This window comes from Dermacentor albipictus, chromosome 5 (assembly GCF_038994185.2).
Source record: "Dermacentor albipictus isolate Rhodes 1998 colony chromosome 5, USDA_Dalb.pri_finalv2, whole genome shotgun sequence".
Classification (NCBI taxonomy): domain Eukaryota; kingdom Metazoa; phylum Arthropoda; class Arachnida; order Ixodida; family Ixodidae; genus Dermacentor; species Dermacentor albipictus.
Window position 1 is genome coordinate 145578933 of NC_091825.1, and position 19563 is coordinate 145598495.

A 19563-nucleotide genomic window follows, 5' to 3' on the forward strand; every position below is an offset into this window, starting at 1 on the left:
ACGTTTAAGCCACCTGCTGGACGTACTAGTTCAGTAACGATACGCTGTCTAATAGGCCACTACAAAGATTTGAAGGGAGAACTTTGTCATACCTCTACTGGGAGTTTAGTCCCGCTGGCGTTGCTGGTTTCGGTTTTCATATAACCAACATAACAGTGTATCGGAGCTGCTGGAGCCTTTCGTTGGTGCACGATGAACTTACTACTGTGTCGTGCCAGTGAAGTTTTGTGATCAACGCTTCGTGGTATATTGTGTGATCACTCTGGGATATCCCTTCGTGTGATCTGCTGAACTACAAGCCGATCGGGAAAATGCTGATCGCAAGCACCTCAGCCACGTGCCGGTTATGCTCTCGCCTTGCCTCCAGGAGTTTTCGAGTTAATATGTGTTGCGATCGCCTTATATTCAGAGGTTTTGTGACTGCAGACCAAAAACAACAGTCCTCGACTTCCTCTAAGCGTAAAGGACACCAGCCGGTGACTTTTCCCAACAGGGTTTTCTCCGGAATCCAACCTAGCGGTGTGCCTCATCTGGGCAACTATTTTGGTGCTATTCAAAAGTGGAAGACGCTGCAGGACTCGGGGAGTGATTGTGTATTCAGCGTAGTAGACTTGCATTCCATCACGAAGCCACACTATGATCCCAACAAGCTGAGGTAAGCGCGCGTGAAACTCCCCCAAACCGGTCCGCTTCGACAGCCGCATCATAGCTGATTTTGACTCAACAGGGAGAACATAGAGCTCATGACAGCCAGCCTCCTTGCATGCGGAATTGACCCTGAAAGATGTACGCTGTTTTTGCAGTCGCAGGTGAGCTGTCGTGGAGAACAAAAAATACGTGTACGTTAGCAGTTATTGTTGTGTAGCGTCGTTCTTTCTCCACAGGTTCCAGAGCACGCAGAGCTTTCGTGGATCCTCGGATGCTTGCTTACCACGGCTAGGTTGCAGCATTTACCACAACTCAAGGTACAGTGTTGAAGTTGAAACATTGGAGACAACTTTCACTGCGAGTTCCCTTGTACACTTGTAAAATACAGTCGGAGCAAGAAAGAGAGAGATTTAAAGAATCGCTGTTTTGAACTTGCCGTAACGTATTCACACATCCGAAGCATGTCTAATGGCATTCCGGAACTCTACTAAAGCTGCGCCATACCTGAGCGGTATTTCTTCTATTGCTACATCTTGCACAGGACAAGACCGCTGGTATGAAGGAAACACCCTTGGGGTTGTACCTCTACCCCGTGCTTCAGAGTGCAGATGTGTTGCTGTACAAGTAAGTGCGAGCATCAGAGATGACTGTTCCTGGTCGTAAGCTAGGCTTCTCTACGCAGGGCAACGCAGGTGCCTGTGGGAAATGACCAGTTGCCTCACATCTTCCTAGTACAAGACACGGCTGAGCTCTTTAACAAGCGCTTCGGACTGGTCTTTCCAAGGCCCGAGCCCCTGCTAGGCAAGTATGCACCAGTTCCCTCCTCAACTGACAGACGTCAGTCTCCCACAGCAAGTTTACTAATAGTAACTCTGCAAGCTTGTTGCAAAACTTTATTGAATAAATCTATCTGTATATCTGTATGCATTCAGAGTACTACCTTAAAGTAGCACTCTGAATGGTTTAAGGTAGTAGCTTGAATACGTTAAGGTATTCAGGTAGTGTTGCCTGAAATACTCTCAGCTTAATTTCTGCGTAACTGTTTTTGATCAATCAAATTAGGAAAGTCATCCCTTGCTATGACATACACTTACATTAAGTCAGACATGTGTGGGGAAGTCAGACATGTTATTTATGCCAGATAGAATGTGGAGTTAGCTGTAATTAACTACTGTTGATCCTTTGTTGAGAAAGTTTAATAAGACATGCTAGGTGAGAAATCTGGCTGACTCAATAAGTGATGCGTGTGGACAGTCATCTAATGACACACCTCCTTGAAGAATGCATTGTACCAGTCTAGCGTCTCTCTCGCAACCAGTGGGTAACAAGTTTTCAGTTGCGATTATCACTGCCCTGTTGCACAGATCTTCATGTATGCCTGTGTTCAAATGGTGTTATTGTCTACAGTTGCATGCATAGGAAGATGCTCAAAACTTCCACCTCTTCTCTTGTATGCTGTAGTTTGTCCTTAGCAGTCATTTAAGTGTAGTAGGGCTTGCCATTCTGCTCTTTCTTGTCATCCATTTTTTCTTTGGTTAAATCAGCCATCCTTTACTTTGTTACTTTATCAAATGAAGTGAAGCAAGAATAAACGATACACACACCAATATAATGAAAAATAAATAAAAGCAAAGTTTGACATTTCGAGCTCCTTGTCACAATATCAACGAAAATGTACAGTTGTTGCTTATATACTGGGAAGATGGCGCAATGAGCGTGTGTAGGTAACTGGTAGATTGCCCTATGTCCTGTTTTTCGCATGTGGCATCTTGATGTAGAATTATTCAAGCAGTAAGCGTGTAGATAGGGATTTTTTCCCTGGCAATAACAGTTGTGTTGCAGTTGATTATGTGTGTCTGTCTTCTCATGATGCTCAGCCAGTGCATTCAATGCTGTGTTTGCTTTCGCCACGTGGTACTGGTACTGCTTTTTTATTTTCCTAAAAATTACCAGATTCACCGATGTAGGTTACATCACAGTCTTTACAAGGAATCTTGTTAACACCTGGATAAAGGTCACGCTCAATGGGGTCCTTCAAACGCACTAGCTGGCCACGAAGCTTTCTGTAAAGAACACAAGCCATCCATACCTCATAGTAATTAAAAATTCTAGCCAGTGCTTCACCTACGCCATATGCATGTGGGATAGCATTGCATATTTTACTTCTTAGGAGCCACTTGGCAGACAGCATTAAATGAAGCAAAATCTAGCTGCCATCTTAGTTTGGTGAATTCAGGAGGTCAAAATTGGTAATATAGCCCCAACGAGGCATGATGAAAGCCGTGTTCACAATTGGTGGGAGATTGCTGCAGTGTCTGGATGCCACAGTTCAGTTGAACATTTTTATTCTGCCAGTGTCCGGGGAGGCTGGTCGCCTGCGCCATCTCCGGGACCCGACCAAGAAGATGAGCAAATCCAGCGACGACCCTCGCAGCTATGTGGCATTCGATGACCCTCCCGAGGCGGTACGCAAAAAGATCAAAAAGGCACTCACCGACTGCATTTCGAAAGTCACCTACGAGCCAGAGTCTCGGCCAGCTGTTGCCAACCTGGTGGCATTGCACAGTTTACTCACTGGCCTGAGTCCCGAAGAGGTGATTATTATTATTATCATCATCATCATCAGTCACCAGGGTCATCTAGTCAGTAAGACACGATATCGTACGCAGTGCACACAAGAGGCAGCAGATAACACACAGTGCTTATTTGCAACTGCAGTTTGTGTTGAAGAAACAAAATGCTTTAGCAAACCACGAGCATTACTTCATGCAAGTTTATCAAGGCATGTGACATCAGAGAAGGTTAAGACAGTGTGAAGTGACACCGATCTCTCCCTCATGCTGCTTGAAGCTGTAGTCAAGCTTATTCTGTTAATATATGCATTTTAAGACACGGTTGTACACCCTCCATCTCCTTTGTTTGTAATATGTGGTGCTAATTAGTTGTTTATACAGTCGACTTCCGTTAGTTCTACCCTGACGGGACCGACAAAGTTGATCGAATTATCCGGCGGATCGAATTAAACAAGATGCAGAAAAATATGTCAGAGCACCGCTGATACATTTGACGGTATCTTCCCGAGTCTAACGCGCCCACTTTCCATGTGGCCAAAGCAGAAAACTAACGTAGGAAGAACATTAAATCTCCTAAACAAAGTAGAAATCTAATGCACACCCAATTTCTTTTTCTTTTCTTTTTTAGGATGCGGCCAGTTTCCAAAAGTCAGCTTTGCCACATGATTTGTAATGTCAGCTTCGCTGTAATACAGCTCTATGATGCGGTAAAGTGTACGACTGCCGCAAAGGCAGTTTTGGTTTCATATCCGATTGTGCCATGCAGGCAATTTTCGCCCCAATTTCATTGGAAAACAGAAGCCACACGTTGGAATCGGGTAAATACCGTAACCAGACATTGTGAGCAACCGTTATTGCTTGAAAATCTTCCTCGGGCCGAAAATAAGTGTTCTTGAGGGGAGATGACATTTGTTCAATGCATTCACTGTTCCCTAAGTTCTGCCGAGACAGACGCTGGTACTAAAGTCGTTGTTAGTGGGGTCACCATAGGGAACTTGAAAACAGGGATACCAGCAAAACAAAAATGACGCACACACAAGGAAAAGGCATTAGACACGGACGGACACTGGTGTCTAACGCCTTTTCCTTATGTGCGCGTCCTTTGTGTTTCGTTGGTACCCCCATATTCAAGTTCACCAACTGGCCCAAGAGCTTGCGCTAAGTCACCATAGGGGGTCGGGCACATGTTTGCCGAGTGGTCAAGTTAGAACTATCCGGCGCATGCCAATTTTAGGATCAAAATAAAGAACGTTTGGGCACTAGAAATGCATCGGCACCGGCCGAGACCTTCCGTCGGAATTGAATTAACAGCAATTGACTGAATGGAAGTCTACTGTATCATGTTGCAATGAAATGTGAACTTGAGAAAACAAGCTAGTAAGCAGATTTCCCTTTCCCAGTTGGCCAATGTGTCAATCACTGGGGTGATTCGTTGATAGAGACTTATGGTATCCTCGACAAATCGCACTGGGGCACCCTGGGGCAATGATGATTGGAGTTGAATTAACGGAAGTCTACTGTATATTTTAATTTTCAATGAAAGATTCAGTTGCAACGACACTGCATATTTTGTTTACTTCCTTCTCATGCTTGTGTGCGCACTCCTTGTTGACTTTATGGAGTTGCCACAACATAAGCAGACTTTGGAAGTCATCACTGTATCCTCTTGTGTACAGAGAGTGCTACATAGTGTGATTCCAGTGTGTCATGTGATGTGTACACCAATTATAGCTTCAACAACTCTAAGACATGCACACATTGTTGTGGCTGCCTGTTTCATCACCTGTGCACATACGTACAGGTGTGCCGGCAAGCAGAAGGCCTCGACACAGGACAGTTCAAACGAGTAGTTGCCGATGCAGCTGTGTCCTTCCTGGAACCAATACAGGAGCGAATGCAGGAGCACCTGTCAGATCGTGCTCGCTTGTGGCACATTCTGGATGAAGGTTCGAGACGAGCACGCCAAATCGCCATTCGAACAATGAATGAAGTGCACAGAGCCTCTGGCATGGCCCCTCTCTGTGTCACAGACAGTGCCAAATCTTTGGCACAGACTGCAAGCTGTTAGCCATCTTCAAGAGGCAGTGCTTGAGTACAGCGTACTCTTCTCTGTACAATATGCGGAGGTTTCTTTGTCAACTCTGTGTGCTGATCCATTTTATTGTTTAGTTTTGTTTCACATTATAAAGATGGGCTCTTGAAATTCATACACGTAGTGTGCCTTGCTGCAGTAAAGATGTTTGATGTCTCACGAAACACTCGTACAGTGTCCTCTTCATTTTGCCGAAGATCTGAACACATTTGTTGCAGTTCTGTGAGCATATGCCAAAAAGAAAGCCCCTCTAAAGGGAGACTAAAAAAGGAACAGCATATCAGCCTAATCTGGTAAAGTATTCCTTCAGAACTCTATATTCATTTATTTAACAGGAAAAGGTTCACTACCACTAGAGATGTAAGTAGGCCAAAGTTGTTATTCTTGTATTTCATGCCGAACTCATAGTGCTGGTGCATCGATGTGTTATCAAGGGTATGAAAATATTTCCACAGTTGGACTGTTTCTGTGCATTCAATGTTCTCTAAATCTGCTATGTTCAATATAGTCCTCCTTTAGTGACAAATGAAAACCTAGTTCTGAGCAGACTCTGTCAAAGTCCATGACATAGTGGTGCAGCATGTTGGTGGCATTGCAATCCATCTTTAGTGTGTGTTGTTCCTGTCTTTTAGCCTTCACTTATACCAAGATTGACTTGGTATTCTATTTGGGCACTGTACCAGTTCAATTTAATTTCTCCTTCTTTTTAGTACATTTAGAAGAATTGTAGAAGCAGATATCTTTATAATATGAAAAAAAAAAGGAGCAGAAGCTAATCAAAGTGAGGCCAACTTCACCAACTAGCCCAACAAGAAGCACTCCTATGAAGCGGAATGACTGAAAGGACTACACTAATGCCATTCTACGGTAGATAGAATATCTAGACACAAAGACATACATAGATTTAAATGTATCATAAGAAGCCAACAAACACTGACACCAAGGACAACATAGGGGAAATTACTTGTGCTTAATAAATGAAATTAAGAAACAATAAATTAATGGAAATTAAAGTGGATGAAAAAACAACTTGCCGCAGGTGGGAACCGAACCCACAACCTTCGCATTTCACATCCACTTTAATTTCCATTAATTTATTGTTTCGTTATTTCATTTATTAAGCACAAGTAATTTCCCCTCTGTTGTCCTTGGTGTCAGTGTTTGTTGGCTTCTTATGATACGACTAATAAATATCAGGCCCCTCGGTTAACCCCCTTTCTTCTCGTTGATTACATAACGAGGGTCTCAAATCCAGCACCATTGATGCCTTCAGGCAGCATATGTGGGTTTATTGACCAGTTGCCTTCACCCAAAAAGATCACATTCTCTTGATGCCTGCAGCAAAAAGGACGTTCCACATCCACCACCAAGGTCTGTGAGTGGTGGCACTGGCTAACACTCCCAGGGTTCTACTAGGGCACATAAATACCCAAGAAAGTGGATAGGAAAACAACGCTGCGGTAGCTCAATTGGTAGATCATCGCACGCGAGATACGAAGGCTGTGGGTTCGGTTCCTACCTGCGGCAAGTTGCTTTTTCATCCACTTTAATTTTCATTAATTTATCGTTTCTTTATTTCATTTATTAAGCACTAGTAATTTCCCCTATGTTTTCCTTGGTGTCAGTGTTTGTTGGCTTCTTATGATATGACATAAAAATAGGGCCCCTCAGTTAACCCCCTTTCTTCTCGTTGATAGATTTAAATGGTGATTTCTAACATGCAGTTTTAAAAAGTATTGAATTGCACAAGTTATTAGCCGCGCTACATATGTTGTTTTGTTCACATTAGGAAAAGCAGCAAGTTTTCATTCAGAGGAGGGCTAATTGCTGATGACGCTTGATGGGCGAAAGGACAGGAAATCGACTGTAGAGGATATGCTAAAGACGTAATATGCATATTACGTATAGACGTAATACATAATATGCTAACAAGTAAATGAATGTGCATCTAAGCATTTCCATATTTGCCAATGTGCATGACACAAGCAGGGTCCATGCTCAAACAGTCTGGATGCTTTCGTGCACTATGCTTACTGTCCCGCATCCTGTAGTTAAGAGAGATTTTGGTTGGTTCGTTACGCTTCATTCTCTCGACTGCTCCAGTGATTCTTTAGCACAATATGTTGCCTTGAAAGTGTAAGTTGGCATGCAGTCCGTTTGTACCTGAACATATAGTAGAGCATAGCATAGAGTTGTGTTCTAGTAAAATAATTAATTTTCACCTCACCAGCAGTGCTCTACATTACGACTGCGCAATGCATGCAGTTGCATGTGGTTCCACAAAAGCAACAAACAGTTCACGTAATTTTCTGCTCATGTTTTTTCAGCTTTTTCAGCTAATTTTCAGCTTTGGGATTCCTTAGCCTGTAAAGGATGCAAAGGCACCCATAATGTATGAAAGGCAACCATCAGGTTTGATGTCTTTGATAACAACTTAGAACAGCTAGCACACCTTGTCCATGTGCAGTAACACGCTTCGATGGCTGCTGTGCTACTCTTGCAATGAAAGAAGAAGGTTCTGAAACTAGCGTCTTGGATTTTGTGCACTGGTTCCAACAGTACTACCAAAATGTGGGGCTTTATTTTCATCCCCCAGAGCATTCCTGATTTGTTGGTGGAATGTGTCAGAAGATCTTGATGGCTCGGATGTCCGAGTGTGGGTTCTCGATGTGCTCTTTGCTCTGTACCAGGCGTAGCTCCAAGAGGGCTGCTGCTGCTGCTGCTGTTGGAGCTGCAGGCTGAGCGCCTCCTTCCACCTCAGATCCCGGCATAGAGCCAGCTGCAGCTTCACCTTCTCTTTCTTTTTCCTTCTCTGCAACACAAGGAAAATTATAGAGTCACGAACCTGATCACCAAAGCTAAAGAGCATTGGGGGCTCGGTCAGTGCTTCGTAGGAAGGCCACATGAGAATTCCGGGCGCTGGTGGCCCTTCAATTGCTACAAAATCATTCAGCTGTCTACCCTGAGTGGGGTGTAATGGGGCACCTACAGTAGAAACCACTGCTCATTGAAATCAAAGGTGAATAGTATTTTGAAATTAGCGAATCTGCAACACCATCAAAGTGGAGAGATCAGAAGTGTACTAGCCTGCTCCATGGCTTCCAAGATTTACAACACTGCTCCAGGGTTGCCTCAGTGCTCGCCTGAAGTCTACATACACCATATGCCTGTGTTCAAACTGAAGTCCCAGCACAAGAATCCACAAACATCACAGTCCTTCCTGTATGTTCTGGAGTTCCTGACTCATGCATCCGATGAACCAGAGAACTACAAATTTCACTATGTTACCAATAACCCACTTAGAATGAATTTGCACGCTCGCAGGGCCACGAAGTGACAACAATTACTGAGCAGAGCACAATGGTGGTCAAGTGAGTACCAATCTTGAGCACTGTTTATGTAAACACTGGTTATATGATCGGGGTTGCTAGGTCATGCAAAGGGGTAGACTGCAGTGGAGCTGCTTAGTGCAGTCATTCATTGACTAGGTGGCCACTGCGTCTGTGTCCTTATAGGGCAAATATTAGGTAGTTTAGCTTACCGTCCAAGTAGCACAATTTTACTACATATTCCGAGCAGTGAAGAAAAAAGCCGATGGAACCATGTGAGCACTGCATTATCTGCTTTTCGTCTCGCTGAACGACAGTATTTATTTGAAGTACTGTACATGAACTGGCCCTAATCGTACTGTTTTTACTTATTACTATGCACACTTTTCAACCCTCATGGCATGCCCTTTATCAGTGATTATATTGTACTTCAGCAATAAACAATCATTAAAACAAATGAATTGCACTGCGAGTTGCTTCTGACATGGCCTGTTCCTACATTGAGGAGCACTGCCACACACGACTTGGCTTGTGCCGAGAAATTTCCTTAGCAGTCAATTTTCCTATGCTGCTTACTTATCAACTGCAGTTAACTGTGGAATAATGAACATGCTCGACAGGAGGAATGAGAAATAGCACAACTTACCTGACGCATGCTTGAACGTCTTATGCAATACACCCTGAACAGTGGCCACAGCTTTCTCCAATGCCTCCTATTCGACAAAGATTACAAAGCAATGCCTTAACATCTGTAAAAAATTACTCTGTGAAACCACCACATTATCTCCAGGCACAATCAATGAATCACTGCCTATTTAATGGGTGGAGCAATAAAAATTCGAGGGACAGTTATGAGTGCACAACGCGATTGTGGTACAGGCTACAAGCTGTGGTACAGGCTAGGCTTTTTCGCTCCAGATCTCGAGCTCGGTGAATCGCTTGGCAGTCTTAAGGTCCTTCCTACATTAGATTTCAGTGTAAAGGATGTTTTATAGCGTTCTGATATGAACTATTATGCTCCTCTCCGGTGCTCGAGGGCTCACCAGCTTTCTAAGCATACACTGGCAATGAATGTGCAACAGTGCTCAGAGCGAGGCACGACTACCAGCACTCCCAACAGCATAACGTTGAACACCATCTGGTTAACATAATTCAGTGGCAAGCACTCAAGCTGCTGCTGACTCACTGAGACAAAAGTGAGACATGACCACGACACAGTAAAACTTTCATGGTACTGCAAGATGAAATTGGTGGTTTCGCTGCACATGATACTGTACGTGACGTGGTATCAAATTCCCACACTCCCCACTGATTCACAAAAGGGAAGGCGAGGCATCACCCCAACATGGTAAGACTTCCACAATACTACGGGTGTAATCGGTGGGTTTCGCTGCCCTTATTCACGAAGGTGGTGTTACAGGGAACCAAGCAATGTCAAGTCACCGAACGCTCCTCTCTCATTGGTGGAAGCACCCGACACCTTCCTCCTGCACCTCTCTGACTGACGAAACTGAGATATGAGCTTTGAAAAGCTAACATCTAAAACAAAAAATTTCACAGGAAACTACAAAAAATATGTGTTCTGCATTTCTCAGTATATTACACAAAAGCATTGTTGTGGCATTGAGACACAACTACTCCACAGGAGTGCATTATTTGTGATGAAAAAACGAGAGCTCTGCCCATTCAATGACTGAGTGTGTAGATAATAGAATACAGAACAAAAGGATAAGCTTTCCCTAGCACGCCCATTTGGCAGATTGACAGGCACTGTTTTCATATCAGGAAAAAAAAAAGCACTCCTCAGTGTAATGTATTGCCTGATAAGAGAGGAAGGTGACTACTTACTGTATATCTGAAGTGCAAAAATAGTAAGCAATTCATACAAAAACCAAAAATACAAGCATGCTTGAGTGTCTCCTGTATAGTGATTCCATAGAGATTATAAATGTCTAGACTAAAGCACCACCCACACCTGGACAAAGCCACTTCACAAAAATATGCTGCTTGTGTTGACAGGACAATGCACTGCCTCCTCAATGGCTGGAGCACAAAAGAATGAGTAAATATGTTTGAGGACAGCACGAACGGTTAGCACTCGTTAACCGCAACTATTCTGGTGCGACATACAAGCAGCCGTAGAAAATATAGCTTTGCTGTCAGGGCAAAACCATTCCACAGAGCCCCACGTTGACTGCAGCAAAAGTGGCAAAGCAATGCCTTCTAAATTACCGGCATTAAAAAAAGAAAAAGGAGAGAGGAAGGAAGAATGATCATTCGAAAGAAACCACAATGGACTACATTATTATGGTAAGGAAACCGAAAGGCCATTAAATGAGTGAATCGCTTGTTTTTGTATGTGCATGTATATGGTTATATTGCGCTTAGTTTTACACTGACGACTTTAAGTGAAAAACAGGACAAGGACGTACGTAGCACAATATTGCGCTACGTACCTATGTCCACATCCTGTCCTTGACTTAAAATCGTCAGTGTAAAACTACGCGCGATATAACCATGAACGTTCACCAACTAGCCCCCTTCACTGCTTTACTAAATGTGCATGTATGTTTGTACAAATCCACATACATGCTTCTAAGGTCGCCTATTATAACCTTGGCAACATTACCTCAACACACGTAAGCAGACATTTCGTCAACATTCCTGCAATATCACTTGAAACTTACAGGACCTCTATACAATGTTCAAATGGCACAAACTACATGCCATGGAGCTCCGAGTTTTTTCATCATAGACATGCCAAACACAGCCATTTTATTTTACTTTAAAGCAAGCAGTTATGCTAGTTTAGTGTTATATTTGTCATTCAATGCCAGCATGAGCTGTGGCCTTGTATGACACAAACAGTAGACATAACACACAATGTCACCACATTAGCAGACACACCATCTATGGTAAGCACCACATAGGTTGAGTAGAGGCCTGTGTTTGTGTTTCTTATCACATTGTAAGTTATCTTATTTTGCCTACCTGGTATGTGTGTGGCGTCAATTTCACAACACACAACATTATATATCCTATATTTATTTACATGTGAATCATGCATTCGCCACAGTTCAGTTGGCTAAAACTTATATGCAATGACATCATGCTGCAAAGTGCACCCAAGATTATAATCTGTAGTTAGAACACAATTGAACTATAAGCAATGCTTTTTTTAACATACCAATGATCATATGCATGTTAACTTGAGAAGCTACATGCAGAGCTTGCAGTCAGGCCATTTCAGTCTATACTTGCACTGACATCTTCATTCCCAACATAATGCATGCATTGCATTCTTGACAATTAGAAAACCAACAAAGATGCATCTTTCATGCTGGCCCTGTCACACAGATTACAAACCTTGAGGTTGTTTGTGCGAGTAATCCAGGCAAGAATGCAGGCAGCCAACAGGTCGCCAGTGCCGGTGAAGTGTGCATTAATGGCAGGAATCTCAATCTTGACAGCACTGCGTTGGCCTGCCTTCTTGCTACTACCGTACAGGTAGATCTCCTTCGCTGTGTCACTGGGTCGGTACGATGTAAGTACTACAATCGGGATGCCTTTTGTGTGCAAAACATCCATCGCTTCTAGCACCGTACTCTCTGTCGTGATTTGCTTCTCAGAAAGGAGCCTGTAATAAGCAACGCAGCCATTAGCAAGCTCGGCAGCAACATTAAAAGGGACACAAAAATGAAAAAATAAGCTGAGCTGTATTAGTAAATTACGCTTCTACAACACCAAAAATATCACTCTTACTGTGAGAAGCACATTAAATTATTACAACAATCAGAAATGGTCTGTAATGTAGGATTTTCTTTGTCTTTACAAGTAATGACAACATGCTATTGTGGTGTTATGATGTGCTACACTTTTACCAGTTCATTTAATTGTTTTGCAAATGCAAATAATGTCAATGTGCTATTGTGACAGTGTAAACCGCCACACATGTACAATGTACCACTTTAGTTTGTAAGCACCATAAAAAGTTTAATGTCGTTTGCTTTTTTATGTGTGAAGATGATCCACCACTCCCTGGTCACCTAACAAGCACTGTGTGCTTAGAGTGACAACGAAACACACTGGGAAAATACAGGCAAGGTAGGAGATGGAAATTCAAGATGATGAGCAAAATGAGAACAAGGTAAAAGCAGGAGCCAACATTTTGACAAGTTGACTTGTCTTTCCCTATCTACCGTTCCCTGGCTGAAGTAACACGTTGGGTTCGGTGTTAGTTGGGAGCAAGCTGTGATAGCTGTGTCTTAGCATAGATAAAGTGCACGGATAGTTTCTTTTTTTTTTCCCCCTACAAGACCTATCATCACAAAATTGAATTGACAATGTCAGTGCAAAGGTTTAAAGGTGCATTTCGTTGCGTCCCAGTCGCCATGTCTTTGTCTAATGAGCAGAAAGAAAACATGATCTTTGCCTTGGAAGCTGCAAATGACAACAAGAGGTAGGCCACAAATATATATCAGTCATGGAAGCGTGGCGTTAGACCAAACGCATCGACTATCATCAGAAAACTGTGGTGCAGCGCGAAGCAGGACAGGAGACACAAGAAAAAACGAGGACAAATGCTTGTGTGCACTGCAACACACAGTCTCATGGAAAACCAACTAGCCCAAACCACCTCCAAAGTATAATCAGAAATTATGAAAACCTGAGACAAACCAGCTGCTTCCAGAAACAGCGGCGGAGGACTCAATCTTTGAGTCCTAGCCTACGGATGGATGTTCTACCATTTATGGCATCAAACCCTCATATTAGCGTACAGGAGATGGCCACCCAGGTACCAATTTCCAAGTTATCAGTTTGGAGGATTCTAAATGGCTTGGCCTTTCACCTGTACTACCTTAACCTGCACCTATGCTTGGAAGATAGGGACCTGCAGAACTGTCTAGATTTCTTGAATTCGGTTCTCACAAAAGCCCATGAGTCACCTTTTTGAGCAACATCATGTGCAGAGATGAAGCCAATTTTCACAGAAACGGCCAGGAAAATTTGCATAATGCGCACTATTGGAGTGACTCCAATCCACACTGGGTAAAGCACACTCAGCACCAGTAGCAGTGGTCATTCAATCTGTGCTTTGGAACTTATGCCAGTGCTATAATTTGTCCCATCTTCTTCAATCACACACTTATTGAACAGCGCTACGTGGTTGAAATCCTTGAAGCAGTGGTGGATGAGTTTCTCAGCAAAGTCCCACTGTCACGTGTTCCACTTCTGTGGTATGAGCCAGCACCCAGCAGCAGTTGAGCACAAAAGTGGCTGGGCGCGACTTTTCATGTGCGCAATATATTGGAAGGCATGGGCCTGTAAATTGGCCGGCTAGGTCAGCTGACCTCTCCACTTGATTTCTTTCTTTGGGCTTATATGAAAGATCATGTTTACATGATTGAGACGGATGTCAGATGAGCGCAAGGCAAAGATAACGGATGTCTGCTGTAGAATCCCAGTGTTGGTCATCAAGAAAGTCACAGAAGATGTGATAAAGCGGACTCAGTGCTCCGTAGCTGCAGAAGACCTATTCAAACACGTCCTCCAGGCAGCAGTTGGTGTCCAACGGCGCTTACAAATTCATACATAATGACACACTGAATTCTGATGGTCCTAAATGAGTAAGCATTTCTGTTCTTACCCAATAAAAAAACCGTCCCTCCGTCCGTCCCATAAGACGATTGCTTTCAACATAGCATCCGCAGCAGCGAGTGAATTCTCCTGCGTGCTGCCTCTCACTTCAACGCTAACGAAGTGGCGAGAACACAGCGCTCACGGAGCTCTCGGCACATGCCACACTCTGCCACTTTCGCAGATCGCTCTTAAGCTGCAAGCTGCGCCGCTGCTCTAGATGTAGTCACCGCCAGAGCACAGTTTCTCACAGTTCATAATGGTTCAGCGTACCTAATAAATGTTGAATGTATTTCCTTCATTTGCTACATATCCCTGGTAATTTCATCCATATCTGCTGCGAGCTATCTATAACACCAGTGAATATTGCTTCTAATCATCACTTCTTAGTCATCTCATGCAGGTCTCACTTGACAGTTCGGCATTGCAACCGCGCTTCTCTGTTTCACAGTTCTTTTGTGGTCGTTCTCGCAATTGTACGAAACACACCAGCACACTCTACCACGAAACACCACGTCAGTACTACAAAATGCTTATGCACCATTAAGATAACTCCCAGAGGAGATTCTGTGCAGATGATTTTGTGTGTGTGTGCATGCACGCATGTGTGTATGCAGACATCTCGATTGTCAATTCAGCTCGTATATAAATGGTACATTTACTTTCTTAAACACATCGCTTTTGCCTTTATTCTACACGTGAGTCGCTTTCCTGCCTGTTTATTTCGCTTTTATTTTTTGCCATGAACTTGTTTTTGCAGCATGTATACACAGTTATCACAGAACAGTCCGGGAATTAGGAATAACCAAGAAGTTTTATGAACAAACATCTGAAAGCTTTACTTTGAGCATAACTAAAGCTTATAAGGCTAATAATTAAGTATGTTAATTGCTGTTACAGCCTTTCTTATAATATAGCTTGAATGCTGTCTAACGCAAGCTTTGTAGCACTAACACGATTAATTACACCAGTCACACATGCATAGTGTGTGTGTGTGTGTGTGTGACTGTCCCATTTCAATTTGGAGTCTAGAATGCTTCACATATTTTTTTTAGCTGGATATAAGCACAATACGGTTCACTGTGTTATAACGAAATCGCATCTGGCACAAAAGTACCTTTGTTATGTCCAATATTTATTATAAGCATATATTTGTTACAAGTTGATATCGGCAAGAATTTTATTTACTTCGTTACATCCGAAAATTTGTTATAACGAAGTTCAACTGTATAGTGAAATGCACCTACCTTTCAACCAACATGCAGCAGACAAGACATATGGTCCAAATATAGACTATACTCACTCTAGTTCAAACTGGTTAGGTGTGACCACGTCGGCCATGCCAATAAGGCGATCTCTGTAGATGTTCACTTGGCTTTGAGGCACATACTGTAAGATAAAAAGACGGAGGCAGGTGAGCAGGATGCTTTTACAAGGTAAACTAAAGGCTTCCTCATTCATATAGTTAAATCATCAATATAAATATTTCAGCTGAACCAGTAAAGAAGCCAAGAAGGCAACTTTAATTTCACAGCTTTTTCTTCACAATAAATTATTGTTTGTACTTGTCCCTGTACGTTGTCACACATGCTAGAGAAATAATACATTCACGGATTTACCACAGTCGACTTCCGTTAATTCAACCTTGACGTTACCAACAAAATGTCAAAACAAAGCACTGACGTTTGGCAGCATTTGCCCGAGTCTAACACGCCCCGAATCAAACGTGCGCCCACTTTCTATGTGTTCAAAATAGATAACTAACGTAGGAATGACACTAAGGCTCCTAAAAAAAAAGGTAGAAATCTAATGCAGACCCGATTTTGTTTAGAATTGCGGTCGGTTTACCTAGAGTCAGCTTCGCCACAATACATCCGTGCTATGCGGTAAAGCATACGAATGCTGCAAATGCAAATTGGAAAATTGCAAAATGCAAATTTTCGCCCAAATTTCGTTGGAAAACAAAAGACATGCATTAGAATCGGATAAATACCGTAATCAGACATTGTGGGCTACAATTATTGCTTGAAAATCTTCATATGGCCAAAAATATATGTTTTCAACGAAAGATGACGTGCTCTCAACACATTCACTGTTCCCTAAACTCCGCCGAGGCAGACGCTGGCACTAAAGGGGTCGTTAGTGGGGTCACCATAGAGGTCAGGCGCACGCGTTCTGACTGGTCAAGTTAGAACTTTTGGGATCGAAATAACGATCATTTGGGCCCATAGAAATGCATGGGCGCCAGCCAGAAACTTCTGTCGGAATCGAATTAACCGAAAAGTCGGATTAACCGGAGTCGGTTCAACTGAGGTCGAATTAACTGAAGTCTACTGTATCATGTTGCAATAAAACGTGAACTTGAGAAAACAAGCTAGTAAACTGATTTCTCTTTCCCAGTTTGCCACTGTGCGAATCAGTGTGGTGATTCATTCACAGGGATTTATTTTATGGCCTTCTCAACAAATCGCACCGGGGCACCCTGGGGCAATGATGATTGGATGAGACGGTGCGATTTGTTGAGTATGCCTTTAGTATTGGGGCCAGAGCACTCAGCTATGCTACCATATACCGCACATCTTGCTTTCAAGTAATCACTCAAAAGAGAAGTTGGACTTTATCGCTTGTCGCTTGTGTTTCATTCCAGCCTGATAGCCCAACTATGAATTGGCACAATCGCCTGTAGATGAATACTTGAGGTGCAAAACTTTTTCATTAGGGCTCTGATAATTCTAGCTGTTATACTGTGCACCAAACCAAAGGTTACACTGTGGCCAGGAAGCAATGAATGTCTGTTACTAACAGAATGTTGTCAGTGTGCCGGTGCCATTTTTCAGATAAGGTAACTGCGCTAAAGTGATGAGCACAGCAGCAGGGATCCTCCTCTGGTATGAACAGAGCAGTTTTCTGTCACATAGACATGTGCCACCCTCACTTTAGCAGTTTGCTAAGTTAGGTTGTGAAAAATTAATTGTGATATTCACAGCAATAAGAGAAGAAAACAAATTAGAACATGGTTGTTTTCCCTTGTCAGATTACTGCAATTGTAAATGAAAATTAATTTTACCAGCAGCGCTCGGAAAATACACAGAAGCTGCCATTTCCTCTTTAACTTAGCAAGTCTAATGCTCTTAAATACTTCAGGAATCTTGCTTAAGTGTGCAAAAAGGTTTTTTTGATAGACTAACAGCAGCAAACATTCAAAATAAGGTTTCCTTTTACAGTGAATTTTATGCGTTCTTTGTTTCAGCGGTGTGACATGAGATGCTGTCTGGTATTTCTATGAGGACCTCAACAAAACAAGCACAGGCATATAAGTGGGTCAAGAACCACCAGCTAGTGTGTTGTATGTGCAATGATCACTGGCACGTTAAGTCACAATAAAGCTTAAAGGGAGAAAAGCATCTAAAGGAACACTCACAAGCATTTTCTACCATATATACCACAAACTGCAATTTTGAGCATAGCAAGAAATGTGGCAACATTTAAAAGAGACAGAGATGGCCTCAGCAGAGCAAAACGGAAAATTTGATTCAAGATGCCATGGCTAACCCAGACAATGCATTTGTGTCAAAGGTTCAATTGGGGCCAAGCATGTGTGATTGGGACAGATGGAAGGCTGATGGAGCCAGCCTCTTGATGGAGCCAGCCTCTTGGAATAGTTGCACTATTCAAAAATAAATGACAATGTTGATAAGATACATTTGCCAATTAAGTTTTTGGTTTATTTAGCTGCATAAGCAACTAAGCCAATTATGATCCTTTATTTCCAATGCAAAAAATTATGAAGATGTATATGTCAGGAGAAGAACATTATTCGCCAGTACTTTAAGTAGTGATGCTTGAACTAGTGAACCAATATATATTTTGGTGCCATTTAAGGCATTTATGAGATGTTTTTCATTGCAGTTAACACACACTGGAGAACTGTATGATACATAGCAATACTTACTAGCTTCCCATTATCTCCCATTACAGGATCACACACTGCAAATAGTAAAAAAAGAATAATAACATTTCAAGGTTAGCAACTAATTAATACTGCTAAGATGTGTTTTTGGTACATGTGACATTGCTTTATATGGCCACTTACCATACATTAATGAAGAATTTTCTTGCTTTAACTGTTGTACTATGTCGGCTACCTTGTTAAGAAACGAATCTGAGCCGACATAACCTGAAAACAGGGTGTGAAAAACTGTGAATGCTACACTTACAAATGCAATTGGGTACATCAAGATTCAATGCAAGAACACATGTGTACCTGTCAATATGTGCGTGTACTTGGTTATTCTGTTCAGCCTTAGGCCCTCGTAAAGGTCTTCAAGCTCTTCAGCATTCAGCACTTGTCCTTTGTAGTGTGGATATCCTAGAAGATATGGGTGCATGGTCTTTTAGTTTTTTTCCTAGGTTATATATATATATATATAACCTAGGAATATATATAGGATAATCAGCAAAAAATAAAAAAACGCCAGCTGTTTAAAACCCGACTGAGTGACTCATAATATGCCGCCCAAAAATAATATAATAATAATGATGATGGGGCAATTTTTTTCCTGCTTTTCTATTGGATAAGGAGTGCAAGACTGAGTGACGCTTATCTTTACCAGCGCCTCCTGTCTTTACATAGCGATCGGCAGGGCGCCAAACTGGAAAAAAAAAGAAAGAAAAGAAAAACGCTGGCTCACCCGTGTGGTTGGAGAATTGTACAGAGTTGATGAAGTCCACTTCAAACCCCAGTGTCTGTCGCGTGAATGAATTTAAAGGGCATTGCAATCAATGTTCTGTCCAGGTCATATTCATGTCTGTGTATGGAAGACCGTGACGATCGCGAACGTATGCAGTATATTGAAAATGGTAATGACCCGGGACCCACCTGAAGAGGAAAACAGGCACTCTTGTTACCGACGTATCCCGAAATCACATGGCTTTGTATGGACAGAACTCGGTAGTCGCGAGCCATCGGTCCGGAGCTAGCTGGTTTCCTCTCGTCAATTCACAGCGGGCGGCTCGTACACACTGCTCGTCGCTGCCTCGGCGAGCGTCACGCCCGATAGCAGCCAGGCGTCAAGCAGCACACGGCAAGACACGTGACGACAGCGACGGCAATGAAATGGGGCCCCAAAGAGCCCCACGCCTCCGACAAATGCGGCGAGCGCACCAGGGAGCCGCCGAAACCTGAGAAACGAAACCGACGCTGGCTCTGCTGCAGTTTGACTTGGCTAATTCCTTGTGTAACTTCGCTGTAACAACGTTTAAATTACGCAAAAAATATTGTCCG

General features: G+C 42.7%; 2 protein-coding genes across 2 annotated transcripts; one reads left to right on the forward strand and one right to left on the reverse strand.

Moving 5' to 3' along the window:
- Positions 1 to 48: 48 nt before the first annotated feature.
- TrpRS-m (Tryptophanyl-tRNA synthetase, mitochondrial) lies at positions 49 to 5477 on the forward strand. The gene is made up of 7 exons (XM_065437619.1): positions 49 to 655; positions 728 to 809; positions 885 to 965; positions 1190 to 1272; positions 1331 to 1449; positions 3004 to 3242; positions 5023 to 5477. The coding sequence occupies exons 1-7, from the start codon at positions 312 to 314 to the stop codon at positions 5287 to 5289; spliced, it is 1215 nt and encodes a 404-aa protein (XP_065293691.1). The 5' UTR covers positions 49 to 311; the 3' UTR covers positions 5290 to 5477.
- A 2368-nt stretch (positions 5478 to 7845) lies between these two features.
- On the reverse strand, positions 7846 to 19486 carry LOC135906292 (pyridoxal kinase-like). The gene is made up of 9 exons (XM_065437620.2): positions 19159 to 19486; positions 18971 to 19025; positions 18544 to 18648; positions 18373 to 18456; positions 18232 to 18266; positions 15583 to 15668; positions 12009 to 12279; positions 9289 to 9355; positions 7846 to 8125 (listed from the first exon to the last, which is right to left on the reverse strand). Exons 1-9 carry the CDS (start codon positions 19243 to 19245, stop codon positions 7938 to 7940), a joined length of 978 nt encoding a protein of 325 aa, XP_065293692.1. The 5' UTR covers positions 19246 to 19486; the 3' UTR covers positions 7846 to 7937.
- Between the last annotated feature and the right edge of the window lie 77 nt (positions 19487 to 19563).